We start from the raw sequence: 21,584 nt of genomic DNA, 5'->3' as shown, positions 1-21,584 counted from the left end.
CTAACCCTAACCCTAACCCTAACCCTAACCAGTACACCAGTACACCGTCACGCCCCCGTCCTGTTGGAGAGGGTGTCGCTGTGCAAGGAATCAGTGGAGAGAAAAACCCTGACCCTGCCCCATCACGTACCCTTTATACCCCTGCAGCACACACCGAAGCCGTCAGCAGGTCGCACAGCATTAGCACAGAGAGGTTCTCCTACGACGAAAAACTGGGAGCGCTCTAGATAAGCAGAGCACCAAGATGAAGCAAAGACAATCCCGTCTTCACGTGTGGGGTAGGGCTTTGGTTGTGATCGGCACAAGTAGGCACCGGTGTCGCCGACACGATGCATGTAGATTTGAAACGTGATTACTTCAAGCAGAGCAAAGAAGTGCACACATGAGGCCAATGAGGGGAATGGGAAGAGGCGGTGTGGAAGAAAGAGACGGTGAGTCATAGATGCAGTTAATGGCATGCGAGGAAAGCCGGGTCAGCAAATCCAGATAAGTTAGATTGGGGCACTCCACACTTGGTAAAGATCAGGGGCGTCTCCGTGGAAGGAAGACCATGGCAATCATCAGCGTGGAGAGGGGAACCGTTTCTGTATTCTGTTGGACATCTGAGTGAACACGAAGAATAAGCATCTTTACCATGCTTTTGGTGATCCGTGAAGCATGGTTCGGGCCCGCGGTGGGTCCAGGTTAACCGAACACCGTTTCAGTGCTTGGTGTGCCGTGTGAACAGCCCCGGCGGGGCTGACTAAAAAAGTCGCTCGCCTTTTTTCCTTCAGGGTACCGGAAAAAAAAAGCAACCATGGGTACTTCATAAAGTATCCCGTGGGCTGTAGAAGATGAGTCCGTGTCTGCCCAGCCGGTCAGGGATCCATCACATCGTAGCAAACAGCCTCAGACACACGCGTTGCAGTAGCGCACCGTCGCAATTGGCTCAGAACGGCCCTTGCCTCAAACTCTACGCACACACCCACCCCCGCTCCGCTCGCCTCGTCTCCTTGTGTCTGTCCCTCGCGGTGGCGCGCAGGCTCTTGACGCTAGTGCACAATCCGGGCCGTGGGGGTGAGATATATGTTCGTGACGCTGACACACTCGCTGTGATGTGAATGGCGCAAGCCGATTCACAATAGCGGGTCGCCTCCGATGCCGTGCCATCGAGGCCCTGACCGCCGACATCAGACAGCGTGGGTCGCTCTGACCTCCGTACGTGGAAGGTACTTGGCTTCGCCCCGGCGAGCAGTGGTTTCGCAGTTGGCAGGTGGGTGGCTGTCTGGCTCCTTTCCGCAAGGGCATAGATGGTGAGGATGCACTGCACCCTGCCACCACGCTGATGTGTCCTCTGTAATCAGCTACGTCAACGCCCATTGCAGGAAAAAAAAAATGGTCGTCAAAGGAATATACGCGATGGAGTTACTGTCACGCAACATCTACCTACTGTTCGCTACCGCACGAGGCCTTCGCCGGCCGCCTGCTGCTGTCATTGGTAATCAAAGGTTTTCCCCTCAATCATTGATCTGAAGTTCGCCAGCTGGTCCACGCCAAGGATGCCGCTCTCCTCCAGCGTCCGCGGATTGTAGGAGCAGTCGCTCGGCCTACTCCAGGCCTGCATCTCGTAGTTGTACGTGTGGTGAAACATGCATCGGCGCGCATCCTCATCAAGCACCCATGTGTCCGCAGGGAAGTGGGACACATTGAAATGCATGTACTTGTACTCGGCTTCCTGCACAGCCTCACGCCATACACCGTCCACGTCACGCGGACCGTACTTGAGCTTGTCGTATATGCCCTTAGAGCGTCGGATATAGCTCACGAAGGCGCGGCGGCTGTAGTTGTCCTCTGTGCCATACTTCTGCAGGTCCGGATCCACAAATGGGCTTCCGCGAAGGTTCGCAGCGTTGTAGTGGTGCCAGCGAGTTACGGGGCCGTTGTGCTCGCCATGTAGTGTGCCAAACCCATACGCGAAGTGCCGCCAACGTAGATCGATGTCGTCCATGTATGCGGGGAAGTAGTTCTCGTCAAAGTACCCAACAGTCGACAGCGCTAGCCGCGTCACCGCAATGGTGCCCAGGGCATACTCGACAGGAGTCACAGTCGCCACGTAGTTGCCGAAGAACCGCTTGCGCAACTCCGCAGGGGTGACAATCCCGCTCTCGCGGTTCTCATCCGCCACCATGTACCGAATGCGGTGTGGCAACAGTGGCGCGGTCCGCACGTTCAACGGCACGCCTGGATACCCGCTCCGTAGCACCTTGAGCGGACGCCCACGCGGCGCCCATCGCTCGTAGTAGGAGTAATTACCCTCGCGCACAAGCCGCTCCTCTAGCTCGACCTCCGCGCGCAGCGCGGCTAGCATCGCAGCATCGTCGCGGGTGTTTTCCTGCACAACCTTGACCATGTTCGCAAGCAGCCCGGGCTCGAAGATCACGTCCACGCCGCACGCAAACACCCACGGAACCTCCTCCGCTGTCCGCTCCTTCAGCGCCCACTCGAAGCCCTGGTTCATACTCCCGGAGTACCCGCGGTTGTATCGGTTGCGCAAAACAAGGAAGCGCCCGCTGTTGCCGAAGCGGCGCTGCAACTCGTCGATCACCGCCGTCGTATCTGGTTCACGCTCGTTCTGGATCACGTAATGGTACCGCACAGCCACGTCCATCGAGCACACGAAGTACGGGAAGAACTTTACGTCGCCAGTCAGCGGCGTAATCAGCAGCGGGATAGCGTCCGTCATCGCCGTCACCGCGCGCATCGGCCGCCCGCGCTTGTCGAGTTGCAGGTTCTGCCGAATGCACTCCATCCAGTCCGCAGGGAGTTGCATCTTCGTCCACCGGTCCAGTTCCTTCATCGCCGGGTTCTGCTTCGTCGTCTCCGTCGTCGGGTCTGCAAGCAGTGTGCCGCTCTCCTCAGCGCCAGTAGCGCTCGCAGACGCCGCAGACGTCGGTGTTGCTGGGCCGTCAAACGTACTTGTCTGCTCCGCTGGTATTGACGTCGGCTCAGCGGTGGTGTCGATTGCCGGTGCCGATGTCGTGATCGGCGATGTCGGGGTCATGCTCTGCCTCGGCTCACCCGGTTTGGTAGTGGTTAGTTCGCCACTAGGTGGCCAAGTGGTCGCCTCCCGTGTCCGTGCAACCGTCCATTGATCGGGACTGCTTAGAAATATCGTGCTCACAGCGCCACACAAGAAAATAAAGATGAGAATCGGGAGCAACGTGCGCACTGTAATGAAGCGGCGGTGGCTTCTGAGGGTGTGCACGGAGGTGCTTTTCCCCATCCTGTCCTGTGGCTTGTTCAGCGATGAAAGTGTCCAGTGGCAGGGTCGCAGATCGGGCGAGCGTAGGTGAATGCCCTTCGGTATCAAATGTGCTGAGCGCGTGGCGTAAGTGTGGGCGCGGGGAGGCGAGCGAGACGTGCCAGCGCTGCAGTAGACGATGTAGTGGTGCTGGAGAATATATACATGTATATACATCAATGCACACGCACAGCATAACAATCGGTGCCGTGCACCACAGAGCAGCGACCGCGTGGACGGAAGGATCGAAAGAGGGGTGAAGGGTGAGAAGTTCTAGTAACGGGGGAAGCCCGCTCGCAGCGGTGGGATGTCATCCCTGCACGCAACGCTGATATAGTAGCTCAAAGATAAAGCCGCAGCCCTTGTACGATCTTGTGAGAGACCGGAGCAGTGAGCGAAAGTCAAGGCGAAGGCGACGTGAAGCACGCAAAAGCGATGGCGACACTATGCGTTGGCAGGCACACAGGTTCGATTGTCTTAGGAAACGTGGCGAGCGCCAGTAACACGGTGCAAAAGCGCGGCGCTATCATCTTTTTGAGGGCATGGACTCGCGCAGGGGTTGCTCACATCTGCGGCAGGTTGGGGGAAAGTGTGAAAGGTACAAGGCTGCATGGCGCTGTTTTTTTTTTTGCGCGCAGGTCTCTGATACTGAGGCAGATACTGTAGCGGAAGCGTGAAAGAAAACATAGTCGGATGCGTTAGCGAGCAGGCAATGAAACCCAATTGCGTTGCAATCTGCCGGAGGAGCGGCAGGCGTTTCCGCTCTGTCGCCTCTGATGGGAAGGCACGTCTCACACGTCACGGAGTAGTGATGTCCAAGAGGGAATTGGCGTGCGTCATGAAAAGGCCATATGCGACGCATTGGTGAGACGCCCGGATGTCTGCCCGTGGTGGCTCACTTTTTCGAAGGTTTGTGCCGCAACATCACCGTGCGCCAGTCAGGCACTGCCCACACCTCTTCGTCGTTCCGTAGCAGGCTAGAGCCTTCCGGTGACCTGCGCACGGCGCTTAGCAAGGTGGAACTGAGAAGCTGACCGCCCACAGCGTTGATGTGAAGACCATCATCTACAAGAAGTGATGTCCACGGACCTTGTGGATCATACACATCCATTTCCGACTCCGACGGCTCGGCTGCACCGTAGCTCAAGAACGCTGCTTGTGTGTCAACCGCAAACACACGCAGTGGATATTGGGTGCTGAGATCGCGCAAAATCTGCAGCGTAGCGCGGCGATAGAGACGTGTAGCTGAATAGTGTCTCCTCCTCTCTGGGTTTCTCGCGTTCCAGAGGTCTTGGTGGACGGGAGGTAACGTGAGCACGTACACGCCGCCTTTTGGATTGACTTTCGAGAGAACAAATTCAACGATAGCTCGGAGGTTTTCGCAGAATTCGGGTACGGGAACGTTCTGCCCTCCTTCCGCGCTGTCGTTGGAGCCTAACATCACGGTAACAAAGAGTGGCTCACGGACCCAAGCAGGAATAACACTTTCACAGAGCTTCGGATCACGCAGTACGTCCAGCAGCCACCGTGTATTGTACCCACTAAGCCCACTATTGACGACGTGGGCACGGCGGACGAGCGCATCGCTGACGGTGGAAACCCATCCGGAACAGTACCCCTGCTGGGTGATGGAGTCGCCAAGCAACAAAACAGACTCCATCGAAAATGTCAGGGGATCGTTTGGCGTTAGCGAGCGCGCACAAAGATGCGGACAGCCTTCTTATACTTTTTTATGGATTGCCGGCACTTGTCTTGTCCAACGACAGCGGCCACCGCACTGTCGTATCTGAGGTTCTAGTGCCACTCCTCGTGGCGTCAGCGGAGAAGTCTGGGCTGACACGGCGTAGAAGTGAGCAACGGGCACGATCACGTGTGCAGCAGCTCACGGCAAATCCTGTTGACGGTTCAATGAATATACGCACTCACCTACTGTTGTCTTATTATTCTTCTTCCCTTGTGCGTTTGTTGTGCTGTTCTGATGGGGAAAGTAATCCTCGGTCTGACCTGCGCTGTACGGAGTGGAATCGCCGTGGGCAGTGCGGCGCCAAACGGTGTTGGTCGGCGTGGCTCCTTAACACATGCGTGGCGCAGCACAGGTAGAGGAGCTGGCGCTCCGGACGCGTGTGCGTGTTGACTTGTAGGCAGTCGAAGGAGAGGCTACTACACTGAAAAAAAAAAGAGGAACGCTTCGCTTGCCTTTTAGCGGCGGAAACAGGGTTCTGCCATAGCAGGAGGTGAGACCGCAGTAGCGAAGGTGAAAGTGAAGGAGACAGGGAGCATTCTCCGTAGCCACTTGTAACAGTCTGGTGGGCAGTGGCCCCGACCTGTATGACAAGCCGCTCCTTACACGAAGTGCAGCCCGTCAACGGCCCGCTTCTGCAGTAGTTATTGACGGCTGATCGTGGGCGAGAGTAAGCTCAGAAGAGAAATAGCAGGAGGTCCACGGCTATCAGGAGCCTCGTGAGAGGAAACGATGAGTAACCAGAGTCGGATGTGTGTAAGAACTGAATGGGCATCCAAAAAGAAGCCGCGACATAGGGGGCTTGAACGGCAGAAGGATACAAGCCCCCTGATGTCGACTCGGACTTCTGCCACAGTTTCTTTGTGACGCATGACAGAAGCGAAGATATCGCATGCTCAGAGCACGGATTTGGCATCTAGTTCTTGCCTTCTCTCCCTCCATCTGGCCTCGGCAGCCATCGGCAGCGTCACCGCACAGGTGAAGGAGAAAGCGGATTCGCCCAACTGCTACACTAGATAGCGTCAGTTCTAAAAGGATGAAACCCTCGAGGACCACGGTTAGCCCTTTTCGTATATTGCAGTGCAAGCATTCGCGCATGGCAGCATGCAGCGGTGCGCGTTGCCACTCGGCGCTCGTAACCGCTCCATCACGCCTCGGATACTCACCGAAAGCCGTGAAAACAGAGCGACCAAGGTCCTGCCTGCTGCTTGGTGGATACCTTCTCGTCACGTAGGAATCCGTTGTATGTCGTCAGCGAAGGCGTAGCACATGCGTTGGAATGGGTGCGACCTGTGTGTCTCTCGTAACCTGCTGTGCCCGTCTTCGCAGAGATGCCCTGCACGCGTGATGGAGGAGCTGGAGGCCAGGGATGAAGGCCGAGTACGCTCGACTTCCGCAAAAAGGTAGCGTCGGCTTCATGTGGAGCGCAAGCAGAAGCTCCGCTACTCTCTGTGAGCTCTCTATGAACTCGGCAATCTAGTTTGACGACCCTTCCCACTGTGCGTGCACAGTAGCGAAACTCTCGCTTGGGGGCCCTGTTTCCTTCTGGGGTGCCCCCATGCAGGGGGCAGCGGACAAGGTGCTGTTGTGAGTCCTCACGCTAGAGCCCTGCGGTTGGTAGCGATTGCGGTGTTTGAAGAAGGTTACGTCCTGCTTTCTCACTCGAAAATGCTAGCAACTGCATCTCCTCCGGTGTGGGATATGCCCGGTATTCGTACGCGTGTATGTCGAGGTTAAGGGGCACCAACAGTTTTTCCATCTGTCATGTATCACGCCGTATCTTGGGGTATCCGGAGTGCTGGACTGAGATGTACGACAGACCGTACCAGCTTCTGCGGACAGCAAGCAGGGGTCGTGTTCGTGGTATTGTGCCCTAAGGCCTGTTTATCGACGACATTTTTGCCCCTGGGGCTCACAAATGGAATCCTCGCAATCGGCGACGCTTTTTCTGGATCTCCGGGCTGCTCGCTTGCATGTGCGTCGGCAAAGGAACCGGCATCGCTCTGAGTGGGTGTGGCGGCAGAGGGCACTCCGCCCTCCGCGGAATCCGCACGCCTTTGGCAAGAGTGGGTGCGTCGAGCGCAACGGTATGGCTGCTCATCATGCGCCTCCGCAAGCAGCATTCGCAGCGGTTTGTGGGGCAAAGCGAATGCAAGGTCAGCGATATGCGCGTCTGATGGGGAAGTGCGTAAAGCGCCGGAGTGATGTGCGCAACAATCTTGTTGCGCGCAAGGTTACAGGGTGAAATCGGGGTGGGCGGTGAGCCCTGTGTGGTGTGTGAGCCTGCACTGACATGTTTAGCACGGCGTCGCGTCGGAAGCTTTCCTTGGAAGGACTGATGGAAGTTAGCGTCGAGGCCTCCGTGGTGAGTGAGGGTGCGATGCGCTCATAGTCACCGTCGGCAGCACCCTCTCCCTCCCTCTCTCCGCCCCTGCACACACCAGGTGTTGTCGGCACCAGTCAAGCCCGCAGCTAGCTTTGACAGGGCCGCGACTTTACGTCGATTAAGAGTCCTTACGTCGAAGGTGGGCGGTGTTGATCATAGGGAACATGTTGCACAGCTGCTTGAACAGCTGCAGCGGAAGCACGTCGAGGTTGATGAGGGTGTAGAGCAGTGCAAGCTGTCAGACTGTCGCGGCAGTGATGGTGAGAATGTCTATCCTGTGCTTCGCTGTCAACGTCTCGAGCTGCCTCATGAGTTGGTCGTAGAAGATGGAGCCCCTTCGCCACGTCGCGTCGCCTTTCGCGTTGCTTGGCTGGACCCCTCCACACTCGATAGCTTCTGATCAGTACTCCAGAACCTCGCGGCCTACCGCCACATGCTCAATCCTCCCCCTTTGTCACAACCGTGTCAGCGGCAAAATCGTCTCCGGCGATGGTGTGAACCTGCGTGAGGTAGTGGGAGGCGGTCATCACGAGCCGATTTACAACCTCTTTTGCGGACCAGGGTGCTGAGGCCTGTGTCATCATCTTTCCACGATGCCGCCCGCGCGGCGCAGCGGGCATCGGCTAATCAGTGCCGATGCAGTGCAAGTTTCTCCACACGCCGTGCCTGCAGTTTCGTGTTTTTTTTCACGCTTCCGGCCTTTGGGGAAGTGGGTATATCGCACGCGTTCTTTTCATCGACCTTGTACCTCTTTTATTTTCAAGAAGAACCACACGATGTGCAGAGCTGTTCCGAAACATTTATTGTTCTACCGTGCTGACGAGTGTGGTGCGACGGTAGCGGGTGATCCGGCGCATCGCGAAGGCTCACCTGAGCACTATGTGAATGCCAGGAAAACAAAGCATGAAGCACTGACAAGGTGAGAAGGAACGCCGGTGCGCGACACTTATGAGGACATCGCCGTTGAATACTTTTGTCTCTGAAGGCGAGGGAGATCAATCGAGAGCCAGAATCAGAGAGGAGGAGTGGGAGGTTGTGCACTTGTGCGTCTGTCGTCACTGGACGAGAAGCGATGCCGTGTCGCGGGCCCTCGTGGGTGTGCGCGCAGCAGGAATGGCTGAGTATTGACCACCACGCCGTGGCAAGCTCACCTTCTATCCAGCGAGAGCACTCCACGTCCCGCGTTCTGCTGCGCCGCAGTTCAAAGTGCAACAACAACAAAAAAAGGGCTCGACATGGGAGTAGTGAGTCTTGTTATCCTGCAAGGCGCCGTATCTGCGAAAGGCGTCTGTGTCGTTTACGCGAAATCAAGTACCCCGCCGTCACGTGCATTGGCGTGCCCGCTTCATCGTGGCGCGCTTCGAATCCACTGCGGAATCACCACATGTGGATCTCCACACGGCACGGCATCCTCATCGAGCTGCAATTTGGACCACTCGATATCCACCTGCATCTCGTCGGAGCTGATGCTTTCGTTGTCGTCACCGCGGCGACGCTTTTGCCGCTTCCACTCCATCTCTTTCTCGTCGTCCGAAAAGTCGGGACGGACGTACTCGGGAAGTTCCTCGTCGTTGATGTAGCTGGCGTCAGTGCCTTTGGCGGCATCGCACTGCTCGAAGGGGTCGTACATGATTTGTGGATGGTGGAGATCATAGTGAAGTGGGACCGCCTCTGCGAGACGGTGATCACCTATCAGCTCGTGAAAGTCATCGCGCGTCGACTTCACTACGTAGAAGGCTTGCTTGACCGGCCCGAGCACTGAGGAGACATAGCCGACAAACGTGCCATCAGACAGGCACAGCCGCGTTCCGACGTCCATTGGGAGTGTCTGGGGAACGGCTTCCGCAACGCACGAGCGGCTTGCTGCCGAGATGGCGCTGACCACCGCCACTGGGGCCTCTGAAATCTGCCTGATAGGAAGTACAAGGGTTGCGTCAGCCATCCCGGCGTCGTCTAATGGTACGTCATCGCCTTCGGAGACAAGCCAACCTCGCGGTGCTCTGCCTCCGCCCTCATGCGAGGCGGAGGACGCGACAGACCGCGCAGAGGCCGCCCGCACAATCGGCTCCGAGTCTACGGAGCTGATGGAAACGGCGCGGCGCGACGGCTTCTCGTCGGCGTAGATGACGCCGACAGCCGCACTTGGCGGGGCACCGTCCATCTGAGAAGAAAAACAGAAAAGAGATAGTGCGGTCGTAGTGGCCAGTACCTTGAAGAATGAAAGCGAGCCACGAAGTGAGAAAGACAGGGAGGGAGGGGGAGAGAACTTTCCATGTTTGCGAAATACGTGCACTGTGCAGGCAGAGGGAAGGCATGAAACACTTCGTGACGAAAAGCGAGCAACACCGCGAAAAATGGCAAAAGCGGCACCTGTGCGTCAGGCGCGTGCGCAAAATGCGGGCGTTCGCAACTAAGTCATGATGTCGACATCCGTTACACTGACAGTGTCTGCCTCCATTGGCACGGATGATGGTCGAGGCGGAGAAAGAAGTGGGCGCCGAGGAATGAACCTCATCCGCTCAAAAACACATGAGGTGAGCAATGGCATGAGCCGTGATCCAGGGGAGGGGCTACTGCCTCTTTCCGTCTTCGCTGAATCCTTTTGCACTACAGAAGTAGCGATGCTCTTGCGAGTGTATCAGGGTGGAAGCTTGGGCAGCTGAGTTTCAAAATGCAAAGGCGAAAACAAAGGGCGACAACTACACACATGAAAGACGAAGGAAACGCAGAAACAAGGGAAGGTTGCCAAAGAAAGGGACTACATGTAGAGTTCAAACACACCAGCACGCACACGGACGCAACCACACACACATATATGTTTCACATGTGCGCCACCGCCTGAATCAGTATTGGCGGCATACTCACCGTCAAGATCAGGTGGCAGAGTACAGGAGCGGTATCTCATGGTATCCTAATAGAGGTTTCTTCTACGCCGCAAGCCGTCAGGGGTGTCGGTATGAATATGCGTACGTGTGTTGGGGCCGGGGAGGGGGGGGGGCAATGAGGGAGATCGGGAAACGCGGAGACAAGCCAAAAGAGGAGGAGGGCGCACTAAAGGAAGAGAAGTGAAAGAACGCTTTACTGGCACTCACGCGAAGCAACAACAAAAGCGGTGGTTGACCGTAATAAGACGAGCAGATATCGCTAGCGAGGAGGACCATCGCGCTTGCGCACATGTAACTACTGTGCGGGTCGTGGATGGAGGGTATATACATGTTCACTTGCGCGTCTCACCCTCGAGGGTCCGCAGCTCTCTGTAGAGCCGTGAGAAGCTCAAGGCTTCGTCGTTGTAGAGCAGTCCCGCATTTTCTTGTTTGTAGGCGCGACTGACACACTCCCTGCTGCGCGCGCTGTCGTGCATCAGGCCGCGGAGGGCGGCAGGGACCTTCATGTCTAGCTGTGCCCGCTCAATTACGAAGGCCTCTGTCAGCCCAACACTCGTCACGGTGCACGCGTACTGAGAAAGTGACGAGGCGAACTCATATGCACCAATGACGCGGCTCAGACCGCGGAACGGGGCGCTAGCGTTTCGAAAAGCCGCATCGCTGACGCAGCTAGCTGTGACGTGCACCCTCATGGTTATGTGTTGCTCGTTCCGTGACATGGTGATGTCAAGGACACCGCTCATGACTACGGACAGGGCATTCAAGGTCTTTCCCATGAGGGCGAGGCGCTCACCGTTGAGGAAGACGGTCGGGGTGCTTGCCTCGAAAAGGTGGGCGAGCGTGGAGCGAGGGCAACAGAAGGACATGTATGGGTCCTTCCGGAAACACTGCAACGCCACCTTGTCCTTGTGCATCTCCAGCGCCCGATCCTTCTTGGCTGCATCGCGGCAGTGCAGCAGCGCCGCTGGCTCGCTCATACCTATCTCAATCAACACATCTCGGCTCAGGCGCCATATGTCGCAGTAGTTCACGCTCACAATGGAGCTGCGCTTCGCCTCGTTAACGCCGCAGGAACACTCAAAGACGCCAATGCAGCTGCCCTTCAAGACTTTTCGATCAGCCCCGTCGCGGTCGCGCAAGACAGCCTCGCCGTCCTGTACAAAGTAAGTTGAGGAGTCGATTTCGCCTTCGCGGAAGAGATAGTCGCCGTCGTGCAGGACAATCGGCTCGACGCTGTCAATCAGCTGCGTCAGACTCTTATCGCTGAATTGTGCAAAGTACGGGAAGTTGCGAAGAAACGCCACGTGCAGCGGAAAAAAGCGCTTGAGGTTCTGGCGACGGCGCACATCTGTGGCCTCACGTTGCTTGCTGGCAACCGCCGGACTGAGGTATTTCGCCACTTCCTCGTACTCCTCCGGAGACACGGCCCAGTAGCCGATGTCCGTCTCGCAGATGATAGATGCCGACCGCGGCTCCTTGCAGACCAGCGCAAACTCACCCGCGTAGCAAGGTGCCTTGATCTGTAGGACGCCGCTGGAGTTCTCCTTTGTGCGGCGCTTTTCGCGGCCTTTTTTACGGAGCACGATTGAGACGGTGCCCAAGGTGATCATGAACATAACGCGGCCCACGTCTCCCTCGTGCATCAGGTATCTTCCTCTGCGCAGGTAGCACGGTTTCGACTTCTCCACCAACTTCTCTAGCAGCGCCGGCGGCCAGCCCTCGAAGAACGTGCCGGTCATACTCTGTATAACATGTGGAAAGGGGAAGGGAATGTCTCGAAGATGACGGCGCGTCAGCTCTTCCGCCTCTCGGCGCCGCGCACGCAGCGCGAGGAATCGCCGAATCATCGGGGCCAACAAGAAACTAAAAGTGTCCAGCGCCTCCTGCACTCGTCGTTCCTGCATGAGAGCCGCAAGAAAGACGTGGCACACGACGATGATAGACCACTTGCGCGCCCGCGTCAGAGTCTGCTCCCGTCGCTTGATTTCCACCAAATGGTGGTGCTTGTAGAAGATAAAGTCGCGCCGTTCCTCTGCGCTAAAAAAGGCCGCCTGCCTCGCCGTCGCCTCGGCCTGACGCGCCTCCGCCACCCTGTCGCACACCTGGCGAATGTAATGACGATCGTTCCGTATTTTCATCCGTGAAAGACGCTCTTGAAAGACCTCTGTGTCGACACACGGATTTTTCTGCAGGCGTGAGAGAAGCATCTGCTTTTCCCAGTGCAGCAGCGTTCGGGACACGCTACTGCGGCTGCCGGAGGGGTGGTTGAGAGACACATAGCGATGCGAAACGACGGGGCGCGGCATGGGGGGCACACGGAACGGGACAAGGACACCAACACCCTCATCCTCATCCTCAGACAAGTCCTGACCTCGCCCATCTCTAACGTTAATACCTGTCAAGAACACAGAACTGTTCTTGTGCCGCTCCATTTTACGCAGCAGCGCACTCCGTCACCGCACAGCCCTACAGAAGAGAGAAGACGCAAGGGGCACCAAAGCGACACTGAGTGGGCGCCGCATCCAGCGTGAGCGGGTGAAACGCACAGACGGCGAGAGATGCGGCACACGAAGGTGCAGTGGTGCATCCTCCATGTCACTCAAGCATCGACGATGACGAAGAGCGAAGCAAAAGGAAAAGCCAAAGTCGTATCGGTCAGCAATTTACCAATCGGGACACGGAGCAGCGCGAAAGCTGCTGACCGCGCACCCACACGGTGGCCACACCGGATTCATCCATGCGGGAGGAGTTTGCGCAGCGATGCGGACGACCCACACGCACAACTGTGTTCACAGGTGTGCGTCTTTACAAGGGATTATGACGCACAGCGCGGCATCCTCTCATCGCTGCAGGCGGAACCCTCACAAGCGGGGCGCCCTCGTAGATATCTTCGCCGTAGTCGCTTGTTTTTATGCGTTTTTTTTTTTCCACTTAAGTGCAGCAGCTCACCCACTCCCCTCCCACCCTCCTACAAAAAAAAGGAGCGTCGCTGCGCACAACCATTCACAGGTAAGGAGAACAGCACGCGAAAGCCTGAAGAGAAAGCCTCAACACAGCGCTGCTCGAGATATCTTATTTTTCCTGCAACGTGTACATTCTGCCACAGGCCCCACATCGCGTGATGCGGAGAAGCCGGAGACACGCGCGTTGCAGCTATGCTGCCGATGCAGGCAGCCGAGCACGGTCCCTGCCTCAAACGCCACCTGCCCACCCCCGCCCCGCAGGCCCCCACACCAGCGAACGGTGTGAACCAGGGGGTGAGACGTGCGCTCGAGTCACGCCGACGCCCTGCCCAGCCACATGGATAGCGCAGGCGCGTTCGCTGAACGCAGGTCTCTTCGGCGACGTGCCATCCAGGACCTGGCCGCGGGCATCGGCAGCGATGCATCGCCCCGGACTCCCTTCTGTCGTACGCGCTTAACCCTTGCCACCACCAGAGGTGGGCCGGCATTTGGCAAGGGTGCAGCAACAACTGTGAGACAAAGAGCCCGCCGTTCCACGCTTCTGGACTCTCTCGCGCGCGCGCGATCTCTCTGCGGGCAAGGTGATGGGCTCACTCATCTGGGTCGGTGCACTTGACCTTGCGCTTGGTTTTGACGCGAAAGAGGTCCTCCTTCCGGAGTTCGTCCGGCCCTGTCCAGCGCCCGAGCTTCTTCAGCGTGGCTTTGATCTCTTCCACATCCCTTGAGTCCATTCGGTCGTGGAAGCGGCGAAGGAATTCTTCGGCGCTCACGGGGTCTACATGGTTGTGTACAGCGTTCAGCGTGTCGGCGTCGTACTTGTAGTAGGTCTGATTCGTCTTTGAGTTATGGTACACCGGCACGAGGCCGGCGCGAATCGCCTCCAGCACTTGCTGGCCCTTTATATTTAGCAAATCGGCTTCCTCCTTGGACACGTTACGGTGTACCCAGAACTCGTACTTGGTCTGCTTCCATGCGCGAATGATTGTGTTGGTGTCCGTGTCGAATTTGCGCAAGTACAGCTTCAGGAGTTTCCGGTACAGGAGCGACGCGGCTATCGGTCGCAAGTCGAAGTTCTGAATCGGCGCGGACGGTGTTGGGGAGATGAGCTCCACCTTTGGCGCCTGCCGGATGCTCAGCTGACGAAGCATCCTGAATGATCGACGGCAGCGTCGCGGTGCGGCGCTTGCACAAGAAAAGACAGCCGTGATAACGCTGATTTGGCAGGTGCCTGTCACCGTCTGCTTCGACGGCGGATGGCCTCTGCCAAAGCGGGCAAGCCTGCTGTGAGAAAGACGCTGCGCAAGCGCGAGTGAATCGGCAAGGGCCAAAAGCAGGAGCGAAGAGGCGGTCGGCCGAGCCAGAAACACAGGAGACGAGAAGGTGAAGTTCAAGTGCCGACGTGATGCGGTTGGAAAACGAGCAGAAGACGCACAAGTCAATCGCAGACGATTGCAGTTGGTTAGGTAGTGGGGCAAAAAAACGCCTGTATCCTTCGGATACTGCCATGGTTTCGAGAGCTTTCCGGTGTCAAAATACGAGAGGCTGTACAAGCACGCGTAGGTTCCCCTAGCGCACCCCACCACCGGCGCAGCCGTGCCGCAGTCAGCGAGTCGCAGACAGTGAGGCTCCAACGAAAAAAGAGCGAAGGTTCTTGCGGGATGCCTTGTGCCTGCGCCGGTCAAAGGAGGGTGTGCATTCCGCGTCCTCTTTTTTGCCCGTCTTCCTTGGCGCTGCACCCGCGGTGTTGCCTCCTTTTGGTGTGATAGATTATGTTCTGGTCTTTTCGTTTTTTTTTAGGGCGAAGGAAACACACAGGAGAAAGCAGAGACTGCAAGCACGCGTAGGTCTTCCCTGACCCTCACAATGCTTGCACTCGCCCTCCCGCTTCGTCGCCGTCGAAGATGCATCAACGATGCCATCGCTAAGACCCCTCCTCCACTTGCCTATGAGTTAGAGCCAGCATCACGATAAGGCCTCGCAACTCAGAAGTGCAAGAAACACCCAGTCGGTGGACGCCTCCTGCCCGTCCTCCTCCATATCAGGGTTGTACTCGTACACGGATGGCAGTTGTCTGATGAACTCCTCCAGGTGATCCACCGGGGGCAGCTTCGTCGCGGCCTTACCTTCCACCGCAGTTGCCTCTCCCGCTCCCTCGCGTACAGAAGCGAGGCAGTCCAGCAGAGTGGGAAGCTGCACTGCCTCGGACACAATGGCCAGTCGGCTTGGGAGAGCGGTGGGCACTGCTGGGAGCTCCTTATTGGCGTCATCACCCCCATTGCGAAACCGAGAGGGATACGGCCCGCGACGGGCCGGGTCAAACCTTTGCCGGCCAGGTGCGCTCGAGTTGCGGATTGCCGCCGAAGACGACCACAGTGTTTCCTCGGGGAACGCATGCGCCGGGTGAGCTGGTGTGGTCCGAGGAGCTTGTACCTCGTCGTGGTGCTCAGCCTGCGTGGCGGCGGTGTCCTCCAACAGTGGTGTCGTCGCCTTATCGGCCCCCCGCAAAAGCAGTGGTCGTTGAGGTAGCGGGCACCGAAACTGAACGGTGTCGTAGCGGTGCGGTGCCGCATGCGGGAGCAGTAGCTTCGTGATGAGCATGATGTCACTTGTGTTGTCTTTTTCTAGCCGTGTGCACGGAAGGAAAAAGCGGTGGCGCAGTTGCCGTGCAGCGTAGAGGAAATTCTGAGACTGAAGGCCATCGCTGCCGGCCACGTCCTCGAGGTCTCCTAGCGTCGTCCCCACCGCCTCTGCGTAGGACGGATCGGCGGTGAGGATGTTGGCGCACGCGTCGAGTACCAGTTCGTCAACGCCGCACTCCTCGCAGCTCCACTCCTTGCTCTTGCCAGAGCGCAGGATCATCTTGAGATGCTCGCACCACTGTTGGAGGATGACGAGTGCACTTCGGGGGCAACGGTTGCGGATAAGTTCCAGCAAAATCCAGTGGGCACAGAAGAGGTGAAAGGGGTGTAGAAACGGCGCTGGTGTCGCGATAGCGCCGGACTTGAGCAGCTTCCGGAGTGCCCCCATTGTCAGCGAGAGGAAGTCGACATGGTGCATCACAAATCGCGCCACCAACCGCACATGCACAGCCTTTCCCTGCGCATTGCCCATGCGCATATAGTTCACCGCCAGCACAGTAATGTGCTGCAGTTTCTCCAACGCCTCCTCCGCGGCAGCCCCCTCCTCTTCACTCCGCACGTAGGAGAGCAGCCAGGCACGCAGGTTCAGCAGGCACTCCTTCACCTCCCGGAACGCCATCTCGGTTGCGCCGAGGTCGGCGTGGTACACCTGCGCCACGAAGAGGCGCACACACAAGTTCCGTCGACAAAAAGCAACCGCCAAGTGAACCGCTGCCGCGACGGTGTGGAAGCGCTCTTTGTCCGACAGGAGAGGCTGCTGGTGGACGCAGAAGTCGACCAGCTCCATCCACAGTGTCGCCTGGTGCGGAAAGAAGCACGCCATCATTGTCATAAAGTTCCGGCAGCGGCTGTAGTGCAGAACTTCTCCGCCAGCTCCGGGGAACAGCGGCCGGCGAACGCGCTGTAGGAGCGTGGACCACAGGCTCCACAAATCCATCTCAATACGCGACAGCACCGACTCTTTCAGCCTTAGGGAGGCGGTGGGGCCGTCCACTGTGAGGGGGCGCGCGAGATAGAGCGTGTAGGGAAACGGCACATGCGCGGAGGTCGCCGGCGCCCACTCGGTGGGGTAGAAAAAGTACATGAGTCGCGACAGGTCGTCCGCCTCTGTCTTGACGCGCGCCAGTCGCTTCTCCAGCTCAATCCTCTCGTCCGGCGCCACCCGCCCGCGCAACTCGGTGGCGACAAACATATCGTACTCGTCCTTCACGGCATCGAGTCCGACAAGAGGGATGGAGAGGATGCGGTTGTACATCCGCTTGCGCCATTCACGGCGACGCATATGGTCGCGGAAGGAGGCGGAGCGCCAGTTCAAATATTGAACCCACAGTGCTGTGCTTTGTGGGAGCATGCCGACGTCGCGGCGCAGGCAGGTGCGGTACAGTAGATCCAGCGAAGCGCTGTCTGGCTGCACGTACTCCGCCGCAAACGAGAAGAAGAGGGAGTACAGCTCGCAGGAAAACGCCAAGGGCAGGTGGCGGTAAAACGTGTTCAGCAACCGAAGGCAGGCCTGGTAGACGTCCTTGGTGTCCGTCTCGCTGCAGCAGGCCTCCAGCCTAGTTTTCTTCGCCAGCGCCGCCATCTCTAACCGAACATACACGCAAACGAGGGGGGCTGCGGTCGGGAAGTGGTACAGTGCCGCGTGCCATACCGCCCGCACCGCGGATACAGGAAATGACATCATCTGGTGCAGCAGGTGCAGCCACGCCATCGTGTCGAACGTGTTGATGTACACTCGTTTCGTGTTTTGCAGGATAGACGCCGTTGCGTTTGGTACTTCCAACTGCACCTTTTCCAGCTCCACAGCATCGTCCTGGCCGAAAAAGATGCCGTTCTCCAGAACTGTGAGCACGTTCCACGGGCAAGCATATCCGCTTCCCACTTGATCAAGAGCAGGAGCCTCGGCGACGCCAAGTCTGCGAAAGAGCTTGTCCGTGGCACCATGAATTCTCTGCGCGGCATCCTTGAAAACACCACGTAGACGCTCCGTCTCGAGCTCCTCGGCAGCGTTGTTGATAAAAACTCGCCAGGTTACCGCCTCTGGCGCCTCACCCGCGACGCCGAGGGGTGCCTTCACCGCATCCTCGAGCTGCCGTAGAAGCTGGCACTCCAGCTCTGCTCGCGAGAGACCAAACACAGCAAAGCAAGGGTGGCGCCGCAGAGACTGTTGTAAGATGAGAAGACTCCCTTCACCAACTTGCTTCTCTACTGGTGCAGCAGCGACGGGAGTTGGAGAAGGAGCAGGAGTCGCAACCACGTACCCGGTAAGGCTGCGAAGGCGTCGCACCAGATCGTCAATCTCAGACATACTAAGCGATTGACTTCGCGCGTTAACGAGAACGATGAGGCGTCGTAGCGAAGTCTGTGCAGCAGGTCATCGGCATACGGATGGCAAAGGTTAGTCGCAGAAATGTGGCAGAGCTGCACCGGTCACGGCGAATCGACGTTCTTTTTTCTTGTTGTTCTCAGCGCGCGGGCATGCATGTGTGTGGGTCGGTGAGGGGGGGGGCGTGGAATAGCATATGTGTCCTCAGGAAATATGGAAGCAAGAAAGATAGTGGAGCGAGGAGAGCGCGAACAAGGCACACCGAAACGTTCGTTTGTGAAGAGCGTGAGAGGCATGTAAAGGCACGCGCGACGTCAGCGGTCCCGCTCGGTTCCGTGGAAAAAGCCAGCGGGTACAGCATGCCGATTCGCTGTTATGCACACCACCGGGCTAGCTGCCCGTCAGCTTGTCGACGTGCTCTCCGATTCTCGTTGCCCACGTCAAGCGCGTGTAGGGGCTGCAGATACAGCGGTAACGGAGAGCGGAAAGGGAGCGGGGAGCGGCTCGGTGCGTTGTGCTTTCGGAGCGCGTGACGGCTCTGTATTGTGCATTAGAAAGGACTGATTTGTTGCTGCTGTTGTTCTGTGAGAGAGTAAGAGGGGCAGATGAGATTCCCGCCGTCAGGGTAGGTAGGCAGCGCGAGGAAGACGGTGAGGGAGAGGCGCGAGACAGCAGTACCGGACGAGCCGCACTCGAATGCCGCCAAGCACTTGCGTAGAGATTGAAGAGGCACAAAGACACAGCGCTACAGAGAGCAGAGCGGCACATCCATGACAAAATGTCGGCATCGTATCCGGTGCCCAGCGCCGCCTCACAGGTGCACGGGAAGTGGACAAATACGGCACAAAACACCGTGGTGCTGCAAGCCTAGGGGGACAAGCAAGGGAACACTCGTACGCCCATCTGTACAGCACCGCGTGACATCCGCTTGTCCAAGGTGCAGAGAAGCAAGCGGTCCACACAGGGCCCCTTCACTGTGTTGCAGTAGCGCCGCACATGATACTTGAGTAGCGAGAAGAGGGCCACACCCTCTGGCACCGTTGATCCTCCCAAGTTCTCGGTGACCTTCGCCGTTCGTAAGTAGTGCTGGAGCGTCGCACACACGCTCAAAATTCGAAGGTCAGGATCGCGCTGAAAAGCGCCGGCAACGTTGCCGGGCATTGTCCGATATGCCAGCCGCGGGATGATGTTCAGGGAAGAGCACGGGTACTCTCCAGCAATGGACAAGACGTACACATTGGGCTGCTGGAGCAGGCTCACAGCCCGTGACCATAACAGCTTTCGCACATCGACGGGGAAGTGCTCTTTCGGGCCCCAGATGTGCGCGTGAGCTTCGGACACGGTAGTGAAGGGAACGACCACCGTGGAAAAGTGGTACTGTCGCAGATTCGGATACTGCTGCTTCATGTACGCGTAGAAGTGCTCGAGCGGCAGCTGTTTCTTCACTAACTGCAGCAAAAAGTTCGTGTCAAGCACAAGGAGAGCCGTGTTCTTCTGCAAGGCGCTGTCTACAACGCTGCCGATGGAGCGAGAATACCAGCGAGGCACACCCATGGCCTTGCTGTACACGGTTGTCAGTGCCATAAGAACGCTCTGAAACTGCTGGAAGACATCTACCGGTGAATGCAGCCGGAACTGCTTTGCTCGGCTTTTCCTATGCCTCTCCTCCAACTCTCGGGGACGCATGCGATCCACGATTTGTTGAATCACATCCTCCAGGGGAAAGGCCGCGTAGACGTCGGCTTCGTAGAGGCAGTCCACCAGCTGATTGTAGATCGATACGTTGGTGCGCGCTTCCGCCCGTGTGGCTGAAAGTAGCTGCAGCTTGTGCGCTACATGCAGAGCTAGCTGCCACTTTCCCGTCTCCTGGAGTGTCGGCAAAAGCGCCGAGAAAAGAGGCGAGCTCATCGAGTGTCCAGCCGCCAGGGCTGCCGCTGTTAGTCTTAGTGCAGAGTGGTGGTCGTGCAGGCGGCCGAAGCATCGTACGAGCGGCCGAACCATGATGGGGTGCAGATCCACTTTCGGTTCCATATACAGCACACCAAGAGCCAAGCGCCACTGGTTGCTGTTGCACAGTGTTGAGAGCACAACACGGCGCTGCACTGTGCTGTCAATCAGCGGCGGATGACTCAGCAAGGTCTCGAGGGCCGCTTCCCAGAGACCAGCAGTGGACGCCAGCGCGAGCTTCCCTCTTGCGCCTTCCAAGGTTGCGCTGTTCACATCTTCCTGGATAACGCGCCGAAGCGCTGCAACGCTTCCACACTCCTTGTAGCGTCTCAGCACTGCCTGGACGAGACTCTTGTCTGGTGTAGCAGGGGCTATCGGGGCCTTGATGAGACCGTAGTAGAACAAGGACGTGCTCTGTGAGTTTGGCATGTACGACAGGCCGTGCTCCAGCTCTACACACGTGGGCTGATAGACTCCTTGTAGGTAGTCGCAGCACTTGGAGTAGGCTCGCAGCACGTCCACCCACGACTGCGCCCTGCTAGCCGCTAGTATGAACGGTGAGGGGGCTCTCGATATGAAGCGCGCCGACATCTGAGCAGGCGCGTGACGCACGTCCTCTATTCCAGACGCCAGTTGTGAGCCAGGAGATGGCAAAAAGACTTGGTGGATGAACACACGTACATAGAGCGCAGATATGTCGCACACCGGGGCGGCGGGAAGGGGGTAAACACGAGCACGACAACGAGCACGCGAGCCAAACGGCGCGCCGTGCCGTAGAAGAAGTCAGATAGTGATGGTGGAGGCAGAGGCAGTATGTATTGCGTATATGAATACGGGGGTGGAGAGTGTATGAGGCGCGCACACACCTCGTCAATAGTGTGCCAAGCAAAGGGGCCGTCGACGCGGATTTGTCCAGGCGCTTCTTTTGCGCGCGGGTGGGTGGATGGATGGTCGAGAAATGATGCGGTCGGCCACATTAGTGGAATGGTCACAGTAACTGGTGCACGCTGCGTCATTCGTTGAGGTGCCCGACGTCTTTCCTTGACCCCTTGTGGATGCCCGGTGCTGTGGCGCACTTGGGCGCCGGTCCATCGACATGTGCGAGCGCCTCAACTGGGTATGACTTCCACTCTCCCCCTCACTGGCGCAGTAGCGCACAAGTGCACAAGCAACATGGAAAGGGAGCAAATAAAAACAAAAAACAGGCGCGGATCATGAGGGACGGGGTGGGGGCGCGGAAGGAGGCCCGGGAAAAGCCCGTCCAAGGTGAAGAAGCCTACCGCGGAAAAGAGAGAGGCCTAGATACACGTATGCTGCCAGGCCATGAATGGAGCCCAGCAAGAAAATAAAGCAGTGCAGAGATAAGAGTGCGAGTGAGCACCACCGGCTCTGCGGTGAAAGGTATAGAACATCAGAG

The 21,584-nt window shown here is 57.8% G+C and overlaps 6 protein-coding genes across 6 annotated transcripts; all 6 read right to left on the bottom strand.

Moving 5' to 3' along the window:
* Nucleotides 1–1,471: 1,471 nt before the first annotated feature.
* LDBPK_324140 (GIPL galf transferase, putative) lies at nt 1,472–3,262 on the bottom strand (the record flags this gene model as incomplete). Its single annotated transcript, XM_003863776.1, has 1 exon — nt 1,472–3,262. One exon carries the CDS (start codon nt 3,260–3,262, stop codon nt 1,472–1,474), a length of 1,791 nt encoding a protein of 596 aa, XP_003863824.1.
* A 5,490-nt stretch (nt 3,263–8,752) lies between these two features.
* LDBPK_324130 (hypothetical protein, conserved) lies at nt 8,753–9,349 on the bottom strand (the record flags this gene model as incomplete). The annotated part of the gene is made up of 1 exon (XM_003863775.1): nt 8,753–9,349. The coding sequence occupies one exon, from the start codon at nt 9,347–9,349 to the stop codon at nt 8,753–8,755; it is 597 nt and encodes a 198-aa protein (XP_003863823.1).
* Nucleotides 9,350–10,624: 1,275 nt separating this feature from the next.
* On the bottom strand, nt 10,625–12,724 carry LDBPK_324120 (cyclic nucleotide-binding protein-like protein; the record flags this gene model as incomplete). The annotated part of the gene is made up of 1 exon (XM_003863774.1): nt 10,625–12,724. One exon carries the CDS (start codon nt 12,722–12,724, stop codon nt 10,625–10,627), a length of 2,100 nt encoding a protein of 699 aa, XP_003863822.1.
* Nucleotides 12,725–13,845: 1,121 nt separating this feature from the next.
* On the bottom strand, nt 13,846–14,403 carry LDBPK_324110 (hypothetical protein, conserved; the record flags this gene model as incomplete). Its single annotated transcript, XM_003863773.1, has 1 exon — nt 13,846–14,403. One exon carries the CDS (start codon nt 14,401–14,403, stop codon nt 13,846–13,848), a length of 558 nt encoding a protein of 185 aa, XP_003863821.1.
* An 814-nt stretch (nt 14,404–15,217) lies between these two features.
* Nucleotides 15,218–18,202, bottom strand: LDBPK_324100 (hypothetical protein, conserved; the record flags this gene model as incomplete). The annotated part of the gene is made up of 1 exon (XM_003863772.1): nt 15,218–18,202. One exon carries the CDS (start codon nt 18,200–18,202, stop codon nt 15,218–15,220), a length of 2,985 nt encoding a protein of 994 aa, XP_003863820.1.
* An 885-nt stretch (nt 18,203–19,087) lies between these two features.
* On the bottom strand, nt 19,088–20,758 carry LDBPK_324090 (hypothetical protein, conserved; the record flags this gene model as incomplete). Its single annotated transcript, XM_003863771.1, has 1 exon — nt 19,088–20,758. The coding sequence occupies one exon, from the start codon at nt 20,756–20,758 to the stop codon at nt 19,088–19,090; it is 1,671 nt and encodes a 556-aa protein (XP_003863819.1).
* Between the last annotated feature and the right edge of the window lie 826 nt (nt 20,759–21,584).

Source organism: Leishmania donovani, chromosome 32 (genome assembly GCF_000227135.1).
Source record: "Leishmania donovani BPK282A1 complete genome, chromosome 32".
In the NCBI taxonomy this organism is placed as follows: Eukaryota; Euglenozoa; class Kinetoplastea; order Trypanosomatida; family Trypanosomatidae; genus Leishmania; species Leishmania donovani.
Note: the sequence above shows the minus strand (reverse complement) of the source record. Positions and strands in the feature narration are given on the sequence as shown.